The sequence below is a fragment of the Chiloscyllium plagiosum genome, chromosome 3, assembly GCF_004010195.1.
Source record: "Chiloscyllium plagiosum isolate BGI_BamShark_2017 chromosome 3, ASM401019v2, whole genome shotgun sequence".
Taxonomy (NCBI): Eukaryota; Metazoa; Chordata; class Chondrichthyes; order Orectolobiformes; family Hemiscylliidae; genus Chiloscyllium; species Chiloscyllium plagiosum.
In genome coordinates this window covers 89,634,798-89,653,807 of record NC_057712.1, presented here as the reverse complement: position 1 = coordinate 89,653,807, position 19,010 = coordinate 89,634,798, and the positions used below count along the sequence as shown (strand labels likewise).

Genomic DNA, 19,010 nt, shown 5'->3' with positions numbered 1-19,010 from the left:
TTATATAAAAAAGAACAGGGTGAAATAATATTCCTGCCAACATCATCAAATAATCTTCTGTTTCCTTGTTCGTGGGCAGTTCAAAGTTCTTGTGATGGTGTTAATCATGGCATCAATTTAACAATACAGTCCGAAGAGTTTCTTACGAAATATGCTCCCATGACTTACCTTCTACTAGTGAGGTTAGTAAAGTGACATTTGCAGCCTTACGTCTGCCCGCGGGTAAATTTAATCCGATCTTCTCTAGCTTTTCTCTCAACGACCTTCCACCATTTTTCGACTTGGCTCTGACAACAACAAAGGATACATTTTGAGACTCTGGCTATTATAAGTAGCCTCCTTTGTGCTGTACACAGCGTGCGTGAGTGTCTATGTGCAAGAGGTAGAACTGTTCAATCAACCTACGCGTCCATAATAAATCACACGATCCTTACTCCAGAAAAGGAAAACTCTTTCAAAAGGCGACTTTTCACATGAGGCTCGAATGGAAGTTTATAATAATACCCATGGGCCACATCTTTATTTCTTAAAGATGCAGTTATACTGATATTTTCATATTAATGTTGAGCTGTTTTAGATGCGTATGAACCCGAACGTAGCCGTATAATTGGAAGTCAACTCCCAAGGTAAACCCAGTACACCAAAGCCAGGAAGCGTAATATCATCCTGCGGGAGATGGTCTCACGCCATTTTGAGTTCCCCAGAGATACTTGGAATGCCAGCTCAAAGCAAGGCCACATTTCAAAGTACTGAATTCGACAATTAAGTAATCTGGGTACTTTATAAACCAAACTTAATTATTACTATTATTTTAGAACGGTATTTTCCCTTGTTCGTCCTAAATAAAAATTGAGCCAGTCAGAAGGCAACATTCTTTTGTGGTTGACCTGTTTGTATTGGATGGTGAGGGAGAGGGGGCAGTAGCTGACCACCCAGTGGTCGAATACTGGTAGCTGCAAGATAATGACAACCTCGGGCTACAGTTTGGATACAGCTGCACTGCTGCTTATTCTTTGAGCGTCCCTTGATGTGAAGGTGGTAGCGTCCTTAAGTTTCATTCACCAGCGTACTGAAGGCCAATAGCACCAAAACGCTTCGAGAAAGAGTCTGCCAGCACTTTTGAGTTTCTACTGTGTCACTATCACTGTGGTAATGTGAAATGGTAGTGCTTTGAAAATATATATCCAAACCATTCATTGGATCTCGAGGTAATCATCGAATCATAAGTATGGACGAGGTCCTTTGGCCCATCGAGGCTGTAGTGACAAAAGTACACGGCTAGCTATTTACATAAATCCCACTGTCCCGCACCAGGTCTGTAGCCTTGAAATGTTAACGTTTTAGCGAGAATCGTTTAGAGGTGGAAATAGCAGACAATCTTACTTGGGTTCCTCTGAAAAGTACACATATGGTGGGGGGAAGTTGTGAAAGAATTCTTTATTTTCATTCTTTTGATTATAAGAACTAAATTAATATTCCGAACAACGACCTTACATTTGAAACGAAAAACAAAATGGACTAGTGGACGGCCTGTCTCCAAACACCCATTCACGTGGATGCTTTAGACACACCCATTGCAAGACGCAGTGGACGATATTAACTCTGACGCGCGGTTGGTTACACACAGTCCACACTTAAACCGGAAGTTGGGGCGTAACTGCACACTTGCCTAGCATTGACTCCCAAGTGTGTGGTCTAATGGTTATTAATGTTATGTTCTGATCAACTAACAGCAGAAGGGTGGATATAAAAATATTGAACAAGCATTGTGCATTGTCCAACAAATAGTTCGGGTCGCGAATCTTTAAATACTTTAGATCAATAGATAAAACTTGGGACATATCGGGAGATATGCACTTTCCGCTCGTTTGGTCCTTAAGTTTTAGTCACACTACACTGCTCCACAAAGTTAAAAATTCGGCATCTCCCAATCATACACTGCTCCACGCACTTCCTCTTCAGTGCAAGAGACTGCTGTCGGTATTTCTGACCTACCTTCTCAGGACTCCCCCCAACAATGATGCGTTCAAACACTCAGGTGGGGACAGGCGCCTCTGGACTTCTCCCACCGTCACCTTGTACTTGGATGTGGAGCTAAGCAAAGACAGGCGTCCCGGCACCGAGCAGAACACCTCGTTATGATTCGCAATTCCACCGAGGAGATTGTCTTTGTTCATCATCAGAGATGTGATATTCTTCTGAGGAAGTGGGACTGAAAGAATATAGCAAAACAGCAGAAGTCAGCACTGCGTCACTATAAATCCAGATACCATCTCACACTTAATATTAAATCATTGCTGTTTCTACCAACAAAAGGCCATCCGGTCCAATCTATATGTATCGTTTGAATTAGAACATGTATTTTCCGCGGACTGATATTTTGTATAATTTGTACATAGAAAGAAAAGCAAGTGGGTTTTCCTAGGAACGAATCAGCACCTACCTAATGCACCGGCATTTTGAAAAGTGTACCCCTTTTAATGGCTTGCTTTTAAGGATTTTTCTTGCAAAATAAAAGCACGTGATTTAGGTCATTATCTCGCTCCTGGTTAAATCCACAGCGAATTCCACACAAACTGCTCTTTTATGCTCAGACGGGAAAACGTTTCTTTGAAGAATTATGTCTGTTGTAAAAGAAATTCTTTCCTAGGGAATTTCAGGTTTACAAATTGAAAAGAAAAAACTAACACGACGATGAAAGCCTTCACGAAAGTAATGTAATTGGGAAATGTCACCAAACTATTTTGTCAAACTCAAATTATTTCAAAAGAATTAGCTGGTCAGTCTTTAGGTACTGTAGTGACTGGAATGGAAGTGGCTGTACAAAAATGCCCAACGTTCATTTGAAATGCCTTATTAATTATGGTTGACTTGACTGAGAATAAGACAGATGGCAAGCCCCCGTATGAATTATGTCTACAATTTAAGAATTATTTAATTAAAGTGAAAGGAGAAAATAACTGTTTTATTAACGTTATTCGTATCAACTAGATAATAGTGGCATGTGATCGTTTCACATACACAATGAAATGCTACACCAGGCCATTATCTCAAACTAGCCAGCAAAACCTGAACAAAATACTTTAATGCCCCCTGTCTGCTTTTCTTAATCTCTTCTCAAAATATTTTGTTACCGATCAAAACAAAAAAAAAACTGCAGGTCAAAAGCTCACAAATGCAGATTGTAGGGAATAACGGTAGAGTTCGGTATGACTTTATTTGCAATATAAAGAATTGTTGGTCAGAATTCCTTACTTCATTTTGTAGACTTCATTTTGAGCCTATCGTTCAGTAATCCCAAGTGATGCATGAAACCACGATTTTCGAATTTAGGGAAGTGTGCCATTCGGACCACATTGTGTTTACTTTGAGAATTTGTGGTTCAAGTTATTTAACCAGCAAAAGAGGAAAATCAGAGGAGTCACTGCCAACTATGGTCATGGACTTTCAACCTGCGTGAAATCACCAACTTGTTGATTGGCTTCGAGAAATCTGAATCGTCAGATCCTTTCCAAAGAATACAAATATGTATGTTTATGAAACCGGTTACAGAATTAGATATTTCTTTTCTCGTTCGACCTCGTTTTCATAGCTGTATTGACACGGCTGGCGAAGCCGGATGGGGAGAGTTATTGCAGCCCACAAATATAAGGGAGCTGCATTCAAATAGGTAGTTGAAACCTAAAGATCATGCTGTCATGGTGCTCCCAATTCATTTCCTTTATATTGTGGGGTTCAGCTATTCACTGGGGAGCCCTTCCGCAGTAACGCCGCTAGCGTTAATTGTTTAAATGAAACACTCCGAAAAAAAAATCCACAGAATGAGATTGCAATGAGCAGAGGAATGAAAAGGTTTAAATGTTGATTTTCAGAAGTTTTTTTTAAAAGATAAACAATCCTTTTTATATTTATCTGCTTTCTGCAGATCACTACAATGATTTAGGGTGAGAATTGAAAATATAATCAATTAATTAAAATAAAACAAAATGTGCTTATAATTTTCCTATGAATCCGCAGTTCCCACGCTCAGGCCACGTATCAATTTGCACTTCAGGTAAAGTTTTTTTTCTATACCAATCTGGCGAGAGCTACCCGGTCCCTTCCAGACAGATCTGTAAGCGTTTTGATGAAACCCAGATGGACTCAAAAGCCGTGTCTGTTTCCAAATAATGTTGAAATCTGGCTTGTGAACTAGAAATGCTGTCACTAACACATTTGTAACGCAGTTAATTGTTCACCAGTTCAGAAGGAAGGCATCGACTTCTGTTTCATCTGTTTGAACTGAAACCTGCCAACTTGTGCTTGAATGTGCATTGTCGGATCTCATTAACTTTCTTACAAGAATTAGGGAAGAAAACACGAATCCCTATTTGGCTACTGAACCAGCTGCTATTTTATGAGAGAACGTCACTCGACAAGTCTGAACTTTTGGCGAAGCTGGTAGAATATCTGCGGTTGCCATTTCGTTAAAAGTTCACGAATCTGTGACATTAAAATGCGACCAATCGATTCTCAGATTTGCAAACATTTACTGCTGCACCTCACTTATTTCAATTCGACTGCAAAGTTGCATTGACGTAGGTCATCATTTATCAACGTGTTAGGTCGCCCATGATGAATTTTCTTTCACCCGTCCTCCTCCTTCACCACATGAAGGCCAGCATATACATCTTGCCAGTGAACCTCAGCACAGGAAATCGGTCTATTTAAACATAATTTGCCTGCCTTTCATTTTCTGACTGAGGCGAAACCTACGAAGTTTTTTTTAACGAGATAGATGTGCTTGAAAAATTAAATGCAAACTTCAAAAAAGAGCACTTCGCCCTCCGTGGAAGCTGTGTGTATTCTGTTTGAAATCCAATGCACTTCCTGTTTTATTCAGTTTACGGTGTGTCGCAAAATGCAATCAATGTCATTATCTTCATTTCCTGAATGTCTTCCCCAGAATGCTTGCATCTTTCGCTACATAGTTGTACTAACGTTCCATATACGCCAATAGTACTAGTGAATCTAGAGAGCCTAGTGGCGACTAAGTCTATGGGTCTGCAAAGAATCCTGAATCTACCAGATGATTTTCAGGCTTGCTAAGACTAACTGCAGAGCGTAATCACTGTAATGTAAACGCCGTCATTTTAATAGCTCTTAACCCCTTAAAACATAGTTTACACAAGCTAACACTTTAATACTGACATTTTTACACGCTCAAGGTAGCATTAGTGGTTCTAGTGCCACAGCCAAGGTTTGTGACGTGCTGAGGGTAGTGTCAAATGTACGGCTATGAGATTCTCTACATTCAATATCCCGCAAACCTGAGCCGTGAGGATAGAAATGATCAATTCTGCAACTAATATGGTTACATGCCAGACCTATAACCCAAATAACTTGACCGTCTATCCTACTGACTATATAGTATTTGTTGTTTTTGGCTTTCCACGGACGGAATGACTGATTCAAGACTAATAGTTTCTGTGCAGCTATCAATACTCCGGCCTAACAGGGGACTGAGAAATAAAAAACACTGGTGCTCTGGCTCTGTGCAGTACTTTCAATCATATTTATTTAGGTCTTGCAATATCGCGTTGGTAGTTTAGCCCTGGAATATCTCAAAGGCTTGTTTTCAAGTTAATTTCTTTTACAGATCATCAATATGGAAAATAATACTTGCTTCATTTGTTAATAATTATGAACAGATTGTGCTTTGAAACATAATTCTGCGACGAACTTGATAGCGTTCAAACGACTAGAGGAAATCGCAAACCAATGGACCGTGAGAGAAACGCAGCTTGAAGCCTTCAATTCTTTACGTGTTCAGAATGTGCAGCCGCACATCTTCTGTGTGATTTTGTAATGCAATGTGTAAATATGTTGCAAATGTACATGCAGTTGTTATGGAAGTTAATGCATTAATAATAGCGTCGAATGAGCGCGCATTTAATGTGGCTAATCAGATTCGCACTTAATTCTAACTACAAACAAAACCGAATATTAACTTCTATTAACAGTAGGCATAATTCATACATTTAAATATAATGAAATTACCAGAACTTATCTGAACACACTGTCTTTACATACATTTACATACCTATTAATCAGAAATATCTGTTGCTGCAAAATACTAAAAAAAGTAACGTTAATTATGCACTATGTTGTGAATGCCCTATTTTGAGGTAAATTACATAACCTGATGTATTTCAGTTTGTTCAATAAGGCAACAATGGAACAATTTGCAATGGATAACAAAATATTTGACAATGGGAAGTGTATGAAGCTATTGATATAGCTAACAGTTAAGCTATGAAAAGTGCGTAGATAAACACTTAAAACTATTTGTCGTCTGCCTGGAAACGTAATGCCTGGATCGTGTTATGAAAATACCATGCAGTACAAACTGTCTATAATCATTCATACATCGAGTTATTAAATTTCCATAATAGCTCAAATGTTAAAAAAAGTGCATCACTTCAGTCACTGATAGATTTATTATGTGGCATATAGTCTCCACTAAAATAAATATTCCTTTTGTGTGTGTTTTCTCTCACAGCTATGTATGAGTTTAACCATCTAATGTAACACAACATTAACATTTGCTATTTATTGATTATTCATTGACCAGGCAGTGTGAATCATATTTCCCTCATTCTATCAAGTTATATTAGCAGAAACATTAAAAACACCATCCATTATCCACATATTGAAATCAAGAGTGTGTTTTAATGTTAGCTGTAATGTCTCTGCTCAGACAAGAGCCACGGTCCCTGAGTACTGTATTAATAGCTCAACAGGGGCTAATACGGAAAATTAGACTTAAACGAGCTCTAGAGATCCCTAAATGAAAGCGTCATTTATCACGCTGGCTACTTTAACTCTCCTCGTTTGCTCTCTCTTCTGGGACCAACTCATTTCCTGTTAAGTAAATTACCTTAAAAAGTGCCAGGCAGCTATTCCCACACAAAATACGGCACAATGACTCTTGACCATCTCGTTAACCCCACTTTGGAAACGCAGCCATTCTGTATTTGACAATTAAGTATTAGCTTCCCCGTTTCCTCGGTTGGCCTGCACTGTACTTAATCCTTAAACACATGAAATCACTCATATCTCTGCAACGAAATGGCTCAAATTTGTTTCAATAATATAGATAAATTGTTACAGGGATATACTGTGATAACAATAATATTTGCATAACAAAAGAGAAGGTATCAAACAAACAAAATAATCTGTGAGATTTACTTCTAATGCTGATTTACTTGAAATGCATTATTTCGGCGGGACATGTTTCAGAATCTTTGTGGTGATCTTGCATATACTCTGATGTTGAAGACTTTTATATGGATATCTGCAGTTTAATATTGCCCAGTATCGGCAACAACTCTATTTAATTGGTAACAGGCGCAGTTTTTGGCTGCTTCTTCTCGTCACAAAAAAAATGTTATTTTGCTTAGAAAATCGATAGTCATATATTCTCTTGGGAATGATTGTGAGCTACTACTCAAATCAACATATTTGAATGTGCACAGAAGATTTCGGAAATGGGGTTAAATCAATCCCATTAGTGTGAAATGTTTCGGAATTTAGATAACCATTTACATCAGTTTCCAGTATATAATTTGTACTCAACTGAACATAACTGAATAACTCCTAAAGATAGGAGGATGGTTTTCTGCACAATGGCCATAGTTTGACGAATAGTCACTTCAAGCAGTGTCATTCACACGTTATATACGACTAACTCTCATGAAATCCATTAATGTCCTACGTGTCATTAAAGAAGATCTCTATTAATGCAATGCCGCTTAAAAATTGGAATTAGGTGACCATGCTCAACATATATAATGTAAATAAAATCCATAGTACTAGATCTGTAACGAATACTTCCAAATAATTTATGTTACACATATCCAAAGAGTAACTTACTTAAAATGAAATTTTGTTCTTTAAGAATTAAAAAATGCAAAAATAGCATGTAAACGTATGCAAAAAACTGATTATATGCAACTCATAATAAAAATCCGAGCAATTATTTGAAAGATACATACGCAAATTTACGTCTGGGCGTTTCCTACGAATGCGCATTACATCTGCAATGGCAGTCTCAGCGAATATGGGTGGCGCCATTACAAAAGGATCCGATGTCCTCACGTTTCCAGCAAACTTAACTTTTACAAAGTTGCTGTAGTTGTGCTTCCAATAACAATACCATTTCACAGCTACGATTTTTAATCGCTTCCTTTAAGCTATTGACATTGAGGAGAGTCGTTTTTTTTTACACATGTACGTTATTGTTCTTGCTTGACATTTTGAATTTTACAAGCACTATAATCAGCTCTCTTACTGAATATGCAACCGTTCACTGGTTTATTAGTAGTGGTTTGGAATTGTCTGCTCGGGCAATGAAAACGTTTGGTGTTTCCTTCTGACCATTTTCTTTATAGGTATGCACCAAAACCCCGAATAACTTTTTACCTGTTGCCAGCTAAACATCTTACTTTACTAGTTTGCTACAGTAATCCTGGAAATTCTGATAGTTTAACACAGTAATAATGAATCCCTTAGGTTTTTTTTCAACTGTTATGTAGAACTATAGAAGTTTACTACCCAGATAGATGACTTTCAGACCATCACAGTTGAGATGACTTTGGCTAGTTTGATCTAATTACTAAGCCTTTTTACTCCCGTAGGCCTGTGTCTTTCTCTGCTTTAGATATTTATCTAATTCCCCTTTAAAAGGTATAGGGGCCTCCACCACCATCACTTCCTGTGGCAAGGCATTCCAAGCTTTAAGAATCCATTGTAAAAACATATTTCCACAAATATCTGCCTCATACTTTTACTGACGTATTACTGAGTCCAAAAGATCATGGAAATTATCTATCCCTAACCGTTCAATCAAAAGTTTTCATAATTATAAAAATAACTGGCACTTTTTTGTGTACTTTCTCCTGATCCAGTGAAATAGTCTAAGGTGAATAATTTACACAGGGGTTATTTCAAATGCCTATTGGAACTTTAGTGGAACATTCTCTACCATGGAAAACATGGGCACAAACGGTCTTACAGACTGACCCTATGAGATTTCAACTGATTTGCATGAGAATTTCTTCAGAATTTTTACCCCCACCCCATATCTCAAAATTATCTCAAAACCCTTGATAATCTTGGTTTATCTGTATCATTCTGATGAATCCAGGCTGTACAATTCCTTAGTTTTCATGTCCTTGCTGAATTTCAGCGTGCACAAGTACAAACAATTCTAACGAATACTCAATTGGTAAAGTCCAGCATCAATTTATTTTTGACTTAAATAATTGCAATGCCACATTCAGGGAAATATCTATTAGAACTTCTAGGACACTCTCTTTCTATGTATTTTCCTACTAATATATTTTACTATTCCATTTTTTTCTGACATTTTGTATTGCTACATGTTTATTCATTTTGTATTGCATTTGATATTTGCATATCAGGCTTCCCAACTATGATTTGCTAAACTTTTTACTTTTTTTATTAAGATCAAGTTTTGTAGTTGTCTCATAGAAACTATATCTTGTTGGACCCATATTATGGGTGAAAAATGGATAGATTGAAGACCAATTATAGGGTCAACTCCCAAGGTCATGTGAAAGACATCCAGCTTATATTGGAAAAGCCATTTTCATGCCTTCAGGCAGCCATGTTAAACAGGCTGTAGATAACTTGCATATGCTAATGAGAAATCTAACACCTATTTTAAGAACCCACTGGGAAATTGGCCTACTCTGCTTAAGTTTTTCTGGTCTGTATGCAGCCTAACATATGGTAGAATCCAAAAAGATAATTGAATATTCTTTCACATTTGCAAATTCAGCAGAACTCCTGGAGAATGTTGCCTGCCTATAACTAGCATTCCCCATTCACCTCCCTTGGATACTGTCACAAAACTAGTCCCTTTTTTTCCCCCTAAAAGCTGTTCCTTGGCTCAAGGAGACAAGGGCTCATGACCGAAACATCGATTCTCCTGCTCCTTCGATGCTGCCTGGCCTGCTGCGCTTTTCTAGCAACACATTTTCAGCTCAAGGAGAGTCTGTCCTTGATTTTGTTCAGAGGGCCAATAAACCGGGCCAGGCTCTGGTTTGGTAGAGAGATTAAAAGGACTTTGAGACACCTTTTGTTTAAATGTAAACAGATGAGACTTCAGGCCAAAGTGGTCATGTTTATGAAGTGACCTGTATAATGAAAGGGGAGTGGTCAGCTCTCTAGCTGAGCTGAGCTGCTTTAGTTCTGTTTGACCTAGTGAGAAGTTCAACAGGGATCTGTGTGGAGCTCTCTCCCTCTCTGCCCTTCAACTTCAACCTGTAATTATGTAATTCCATTTATACTGGATTTTATAGGGAGTTTGCTTATTGGGACTGCTGTGTATATTCGGAACATTATCTTTAAGTCTAGTTTGGATGACCACTAAAACATGATCACTTTGGCCTGAAGTCTCATCTGCTTACATATAAACAAAAGACCTCTTAAAATCCGTTTCATCTCTCGACCAAACCCGACTGATTGGAGCCCAGCGTGGTTTATTGGCCCTCTGAAAAAAATCAAACGGAGTCTCCTTGAGCCAAGGAACAGCTTTTAGCAAAAAAAAGGACTAGCTTTGTGATAGTATCCACGGGAGGTGAATGGGAAATACCAGTTATAAGCAGGCAACATTCTCCAGGAGTTCTGCTGAATTTGCAAATGTGAAAGAATATTCAATTATCTTTTTGGATTCTACCATTTGCTAGGCTGCATACAGACCAGAAAAATGTAAGCAGAGTAGACAGATTGGCCAGGGGGTTCTTAAATAGGTGTTAGATTTCTCGTTAGCATTACATTGCATTCTGTAATGGGTTATTTATTCTGTTCTTTGTGTTTCATTGTATTATTTTGTGAATAATTTTTGTCTGTTTCAAGATCTAGTAGTCAACCTAACTATCTTACTCTGGATAATTTTCACTGTACACTTATCGAAACAAATTGCAAAATTATGCTCTGCGGCTGCCTGCTTAAGAATGTTTTGGGTGTTCTGGCCAAGTCCATAACAATACATAGCTGAGACCCATTGCTAGTTAGGCAGGTGTTAAAAATAGGTTAATTCCATATGGCTAAACTGGCTTGTCAGTTATGGCCGTAGAGTCATAGAGATGTTAGTGAGGACATGATCTATATGGATTTCAGTAAGGCATTTGACAAAGTTCCCCATGGGAGACTGATTAGCAAAGTTAGGTCTCACGGAATACAAGGAGAACTAGCCAGTTGGATACAGAACTGGCTCAAAGGTAGAAGACAGAGGGTGGTGGTGGAAGGTTGTTTTCACACTGGAGGCCTGTGACCAGTGGATTGCCACAAGGATCGGTGCTGGATCCACTATTTTACGTCATTTATGTGAACATTAGAGACATAGTTAGTACCCTTGCAGATGACATCAAAATTGGAGGTGTAGTTGACAGCAAAGATTACAATGGGATTTTGATCAGATGGGCCAATGGGCTGAGGAGTCTCAGATGGAGTTTAATTTACTTAAATGTATGCTGCTGCATTTTGGGAAAGCAAATCTTAGCAGGACTTATGAACTTAATGGTGAGGACCTAGGAAGTGTTGCTGAACAAAGAGAGACCTTGGAGTGCAGGTTCATAGCTCCTTGAAAGTGGAGTCACAGGTAGATATGATAATGAAGAAGGCATTTGGTATGCTTTCCTTTATTGGTCAGAGTACTGAGTACAGGAGTACATGTTATGGCAGTACAGAACATTGGTTAGGCCACTTTTGGAATATTCCATGCAAGTCTGGTCTCCTTCCTATCGGAAGGATGTTGCAAAACTTGAAAGAGTTCAGAAAAGATTTAAAAGGATGTTATCAGGGTTGGAGGATTTTGGCTATAGGGAGAGGTTGAATAGGCTAGGATTGTTTTCCTTTGAGCATCGTAGGCTGAAAGGTGACCTTATAGAGGTCTATAAAATCATGACGGGCATGGATAGACTAAATAGACAAAGTCTCTTCCCTGGGGTGGGGGAGTCCAGAACTATAGGGTATAGGTTTAGGGTGAGAGGGGAAAGATATAAAAGAGACCTAAGGGGCAACGTTTTCAATCAGATGATGTATGGAATGAGCTGCCTGAGGAAGTGGTGGAGGCTATTTCGAATGCAACATTTAAAAAGCATCTGGATGGGTTTGTGAATAGGAAGGGGTTGGAGGGATACAGGCCAGGTGCTGGCAGGTGGGACTAGATTGGATTGGGATATCAAGTTGTCATGGACGGGTTGGACTGAAGGGTCTGTTTCCGTGCTGTATTGCAACAAACATCAACATTTCACCAAGAATATTGAGAGGGCGCTTGAAAATCAAAGTTAGGTAGTCTCTTAAATTAAGAGCTTCTTGCACTCTCAGCCCAGTTCATGCTGACAAGAGTCACTTTATCCCATTATGTTCCTAACCATGTTTTTTCATGACTTCACTAACAGGATAAATAAAGCGTCCATATTTGCTGATGACACCAAGATAATTGACATTGTAAGCACTGCAGATGCAACTGAAATATTATAAAGTGATCTTGATATTTTAAGATAATGTATAAAACAGTGGCCACTGGAGTTCAATTTAGGTAAATATGAGATCATCCAGTGTGGGTGTTAAAAGGATAGAAAAGGATACTTTCTAATGGTGAAAAATTAGAAATAATGGAACTTCGAAGAGACTTTGAGGCCTAGATTCATAAATCAATAAGAAATGATGAGTAGAATATAATTTGTAAAGGCTAATAGAATATTGGTCTTTCCATGTAAAGCACTAGAATGGAAGGTGCCCAAGACCACGATTCAGCTATGCAAAGACCTAATTACATCACAGGTTGAGTATCATGAGCCAGTCTTGTGAACACATCTGAGGCAAGATGTAATGGTTTTGGTGGGTGCAGAGTGTCGATTTATGCAAATGACACCTGAACTCCAAAGATTAATTTAAGAGGAAACTTCATATTAACTGTTGTTGAACTACCTGAAATTTAGATAGTTGAGCAGTGATGTGCCTGACAATTTCAACATATTGAAGGAGTAGATAAAGTAAAGAAGAAATACTGTCATTTCTTCAAGAGCACAAGTGTAAGAAGTATAACCTAAAAATAGAAACAGCTATTTGAGGAGTGAAATTAGAAAAGACTCCCTCATGCAGAGCATGGTTCAAGTTTGGAATTCTCTCCCACATATGTCAATCCATGTTATTCCAATGCTTAATTATAAGACTGAGCTTAACATATTTTTTGTTAACCAACATTTAAATGAATAGAGAGCAAAGAATTTTCAACTTTTGTTTGGTCTTAAAAGAATCGATAATACATTGGACATGAAGTTAGCTCACAGATAAATTTTAATCTAAGTAAATCATGGAAGGTGGTGAAGGACCATAATGACCTACTCTTGTCCCTAAGTCCCCATATCATGTTATACCCAAGACTGACTCATCTTCATATACTAAGAACAAAAGTACATGTTTAAGTAAAAGTATGAGAAAGTGAGGACTGCAGATGCTGGAGATCAGAGTCGAGTGTATGGTGCTGGAAAAGCACAGCAGGTCAGGCAGCACCCAAGGAGCAGGAGAATCGACGATTCCGGCAAAAACCTTTCGCTGTCGACTTTCATTTAAAGTATACCAGTCATGGTCTCCGTAGTATGCCATTTTAAGCATTTTTCAATCTTTATCCTAACTCTTTGTTCTGTCCACATTCAATTTCTCTCCATCTTGCTACATTCCCCTTATGCCAAGTAAACAGAAGTTTTTTTTTCATCTAGCTTCTATGTGTCTTCTATGACACCTCATGGAATTTCTTCAAAAGCCTCACATACATTTCTTTGGCTGTATTTGTGTTATCTATATAATTGGTCACTTTAAATATTGTGAATCAGAACTTGACTTTTGCATGCTGGTTCCACTTCCACTTTGTTATCCTGTGCTTTTTTTTATCTTTAATTCAAGAAATGAAATTTCAAACTTTAGCCGACAGAGAGGCATATAGAATCATAGAGTCGTACAACACAGACCCTTTGGTCCAACTTGTCCATGCCAACCAGCCATCCCAATCTGACCTAGTCCCATTTTGCCAGCATTTGACCCATATCCCTCTAAACCAGGCATGGATACAATCAATAGACATGGTCTTCTTCTGATGGTGGGGGTGTCCAAAACAAGAGGGCATAAGTTTAAATTGAGGATGAAAAGACTTAGAAAGAACCTGAGAGGTACATTTTTCACGTAGAGGGTGATGTGTGCATGGAACAAGCTGGCAGGGAAAGTCGTGGAGGTGGGCAAAATTACAACATTTGAAAGGTTTCTGGATGTGAGTTATGCTTTCCTATTTTTATTTTATACTGAGTCCCATTGGATAGATTGTACAGTCGAGAGCTAATCTGTTGCTTCCCCTTTAAAACCACAATGCTGAAAATTCTGCCTTAATTGTGTCCAGACTGATAACAGACACAGCTGTCACCCAGGTTACCATTCTTTCCTTTTCTGAAAATCTTGAAAAATTATCACGAAAAGCTTCACAATTTCTTCTCTTTTAATATACTAGAGTAAGTGCCACTGGGTTTTGTGGACTTATTAACTTTAATACAAATTACTTTTTCAGTACTAATTCCTTTTCTATCTTTATATACACTATACTCTCTAGTTGAGTACTCCCATTTGTCAAATAAGCAACATGAATCCTTACTATTTTAACAGAAACAACTCAGCTGTGCTTTTATTCTCCACAACAAGACAGCCTTATACATTTCAACATTTTATTAATTTATTGTTCAATTGCACATAAATGCTATTTACTTTCACAGAATCTACTTTAAAAATAATTCCTTTTTAATCTTCAGTAGCTATCATTTTAACACCTTACTCTACATTTTCTAATCTCATCATGTTAAGCTTCAGCATTGTTAACTTGATAAGTTTAACTTGTTTTTTCGGAGAAAGTTGGGGTGAATCGCACTTGTCTGTGGATTTTGTGATTCGATGATATGTTAAAAAAAAGCAATTGAAAATAATAAGGCATACAATATTATTTTCGTTGCGGGAATTCGTAAAATTATACAACGTACTCACTCCCTCCGTTTGATTTTTATGCTTCAAGAGTTTACTTGTAATGTTCTTTTTTCAGCGGAAGTCTAAACGTCAATCCACTCCCTTTGCACTTTTATAGAATTATATCTTCAACATCAGCCACCATTGTTCATTCCGGACAAAACTCCCAGTAGCGGAATATTTTAGTTGAACTGCTACCCTAAAATGGGACCTAATTAATCCGTGAATATACAACCCAATTTAGCCCAAATCAAGCACAGGATTAGCCACCTTCTTTCAAAGCAGAAAACAAACTTTGCTGGGCAATCTGAGAACAAGATGAATGCTCAAAAGGGGGTGTTGTAACATTTTAGAACATTGCAATGGGCGACAAAGCAGAACGTACGATTGACAAATGGAGGTACGATGGGCAAACAATATTTGTTTCAATATTATGTCAGTTTGTTTGCATCATGCATAAAATATGAAGTAACAAATAAAATTAATACGTTTATGATAAAGCGTGCTGATTTGCTCGATATTTCCGGGTATGGTGAAATTATGATTTGGGTTTGAAAATTCATACAATCAATGGTAACCTAATCAAATCGATTATAATCGAGTGGGGCAGGATTAGAAATAAGTCCGGGAAAAAAAATCATATATTTAATTGCAATCAAATCTGTTACTCTTTCCCCTGTCGTGAGTTGAAGTAACCTTAAATATGTAGACGTGAAATGTCAGTAAAAGAGCATATGAGAATGGTCTAATATACTACCCAGTCAGGGAAATTATGTTTGGTAGTTATTTTAGGAAAATAAGTCTGGCCAATCCATTATTTTTAATTCACTTTTTGCATGGAACTTCATTCTGCACTTGCCCTTCCAGTTTGTTTTCGTTTGCCAAACTAGCGGATAATTGAAAACTGGTTTGTCCCCGTTCCGAGTTTACCAGTAATCTTTTGGGTAAACCATATTGGTTGCGGCCCTTGTTATTTTGTGTGGTGAAAAGCCGAAGTTCGTGAAAGATGACGGTTAAAAAAAACCGATTATACTTCGTGTCAAGGAGGAAACTATTTCACTGGTAATGATCCCCACTTCTAATGTTAATAACAAAAGTAAAGATAACTCTGGAAGAACTTAATAGCAATAATAATTCACAGCTGTTGATCTGTTTTCTTAATTTTCTGTGACAGGTTGAGTTCCAGATTTTGCAAAGACTTAAAAAGAAATGCAAAAAAAAATGAGATTCAAGAAAATCCTCCCAGGGATAAAGAACTTCAGCTACATGAGAAAAGTTGGGCCTGTTTATTTTCTTGAAGAGAAGGTTGAGGGGAAATTTGATTCATTCCAAAATCATGAAGGGTCCGCACAGAGTAAACAGGGAGAAGCAATGTCCATTGGTGGAAGGATGGAAAACGAGAAGGTACAGATTTAAGGTGATTGGCAAAAGGACATGAGGAAAATCTTTCTTTCAAACAGCAAAATGTGCTGCTTGCGCATGTAGTGGAGGCCGCGTCGACTCAGTCCTTCAAGAAGGAAATGGATTCTGAGCTGGAAATGGAAAAGTTGCAGGCCTGGCGGGAAAAGACGGGGGAGCAGCATTGTGTGAATTGATTCGCCGGAGGACAGGCATAGACAAGTCAAGCCGAATGGATACCCTCAAGTTTGCAATCGGTCTATGGTTCAAAACACCATTTCTATGTTGAAAAATTATAGCCATAATTTAGAATGGAACAAGCACCTTAGATACATTTATTCCTGATTTCGAAGCCTAAATAGGAAATTACGCGGATTAGCTGAGAGTAGTTACAATATGGCGGATACATCTTCGACCCGGTAGTTGGTTCATTATTTTTATGCATAAGTGACATCAAGGCCCAAAATGTTTTCTTTGAGTTTCCAGCCTTTCTTAAAAGAAATGTCTTCAATGACAAGTTAATTGTAAAATCGTGAGCAACTGGGGGTCACAATCTCAAGATTGTCAGCAAGCGAGCTAGGAGTGAGATGAGGAGAAACCTGTTTACTGGGAGAGTTGTTAAGATTTGGACTGTACTGTCTGGGAGAGTGGTCGACGCGGATTTAACAGGAGGTTTCAAAAGAGAACTGGATATATATTTGAAAGTGATGAAGTCTAGGGCCATGGTGATAGGGATGGAGAGTGGAACCAGTTGGATAACTCTTCTCGAGCCGGTACTGACACGATGGGTTGAATGGCCCCCTTCTGTACTATGAAATTCTATGATTATAGAACATTCACATTAATAAACGTTTTATTTTATCTTTGCAACAAGTCTAAGGAGTCAAAGATTGCAGAATATCTGGTCAGTCACCACCTGATTATATTCAATCATCGAATGTTTGGCATCTCGTATGAACACTGCAATATGTAGTCTGTGAACCTGGCCAGGGAAATGAAAGTAGTTGCCTCACAGCAAAGTTAGAGCTATCAGGTCGCTTCGTAAAGTGTCGGTTAAGCCATAACGGATGTAAAATCGCTTATATACACCTGGGGACTTGACAGCTGCGAATGTGCAGTTTCTGTTCCCTATGCCTTTTTTTAAAACAAAACCTGCTGACGGATATTAGAACAGGCCGATCGGTCAGATGTGGAGAAAATAATATGCTAGTCTGTGCACGGTTCATAGAGCTTGCATTGGGACAGCAAGGAGCAGAGACTGTCAAAACAATCACAACACATCAGCACAGGTTACCACACACAGACGTCAACACAAAAGCGACCTTAAAGAGAAGCACCACTCTTAAACAGAAAACCAGTGAGACAAAACGCAAGGAACTGAAATACAAGCGCTGAGTACAAACTGACATGGATATAGCCAGAAAGACCCTATTCCCCATTGTGGTCTCAACATGCAATAATGAGATCACAAGAAGCACGACCCTTGAACAGAACTTTAACATCAGAATATTACAAAACAGATAACCATCATCCATATGCAACCCGTTCAACCCCTCCGATAAACAATGAGGCTAGTGTAATCTAACAAAATCGACAAAGCCAAACTTTTCAGCAAGGAGCAGCTTTGCTGATAAAACTGCGTGAACTAGAATCACCAACGTCATCTCATGGTGTGTCACATTAAAGGAAAAGGACACGACCACCGGAAGGTCCTCCCTCAGCGGATCTACAGTAGCAACATCCTGTTTAAATATAACTATTTCTAGAATATCTCTTCTAAGCATAAATTACGTACTTGGTTTCACCACCCATGTGCTGGATAAGATTCAAATCGCTTAGAATCTTAATTCGAAAACTGCATGGATTAAGTTGCTAAAAGGGTAAAGCACCAAACAAATGCATTGTCGCGAATATTCTTTTCTACCGTTGGATGACACATGGTAAAGGGAACTAATATTGCAATTGTATTTACCTGGTAAATGTCCATTCTGTCTGTGTGTGTCTACCTCTCTATTCTACTGTCCAACACTCAAGCCCTCCTTCCATCCATCCATCCATCCATCCAACTGTCAACGCAGCTTTCTATTGAAGCAACTTTGAAACTAACCCATCCATATATAAACATTTATTGGTAAGTTGGGTTTTCTTAGTGATTCCAAACATTTTTCTTAAATGCTTAGAACGCAGGGGGTCAAGTCATTGGATTTTCCCCTTACCTCCATGGTTTATTATTACATCTATAAATGAGTGGTTGGTCAAAAAAAAGTTTCACTCTTTTTATTGGTAATGAAGGTCCACTTTTTCACATTTTTCATTCTTTTCACTCACAAAAATATATAGATAAAAGGTGAAGAGCAGTACTTTTTGTTTGGATGCATGGAACTTTCCAGAGGATGTTTACACTGGGAGATCTGGTAGATTTTTACATTGGGCGATCTGCTGACTTCGGAACCATCTTAAAAATGACTTCATGATAAGCTACATTCGATCTCGTACTATGTTCAGGTCACACGACTGTATGTCAATGCATTGTGTTT

The 19,010-nt window shown here is 38.3% G+C and overlaps 1 protein-coding gene across 2 annotated transcripts in view; it reads right to left on the bottom strand.

Annotated features, from left to right (window-relative positions):
* The window catches only part of tfap2b (transcription factor AP-2 beta), a 46,532-nt gene that overhangs the window by 13,037 nt on the left and 14,485 nt on the right, over positions 1-19,010 (bottom strand). For both annotated transcript variants that reach the window (XM_043685879.1, XM_043685886.1), the window contains exons 4-5: positions 1,996-2,212; positions 169-287 (exon numbers count right to left, since the gene is read on the bottom strand). In XM_043685879.1, the coding sequence (XP_043541814.1) occupies positions 169-287; positions 1,996-2,212 (336 nt within the window). The remainder of the gene's footprint in view (positions 1-168; positions 288-1,995; positions 2,213-19,010) is intronic.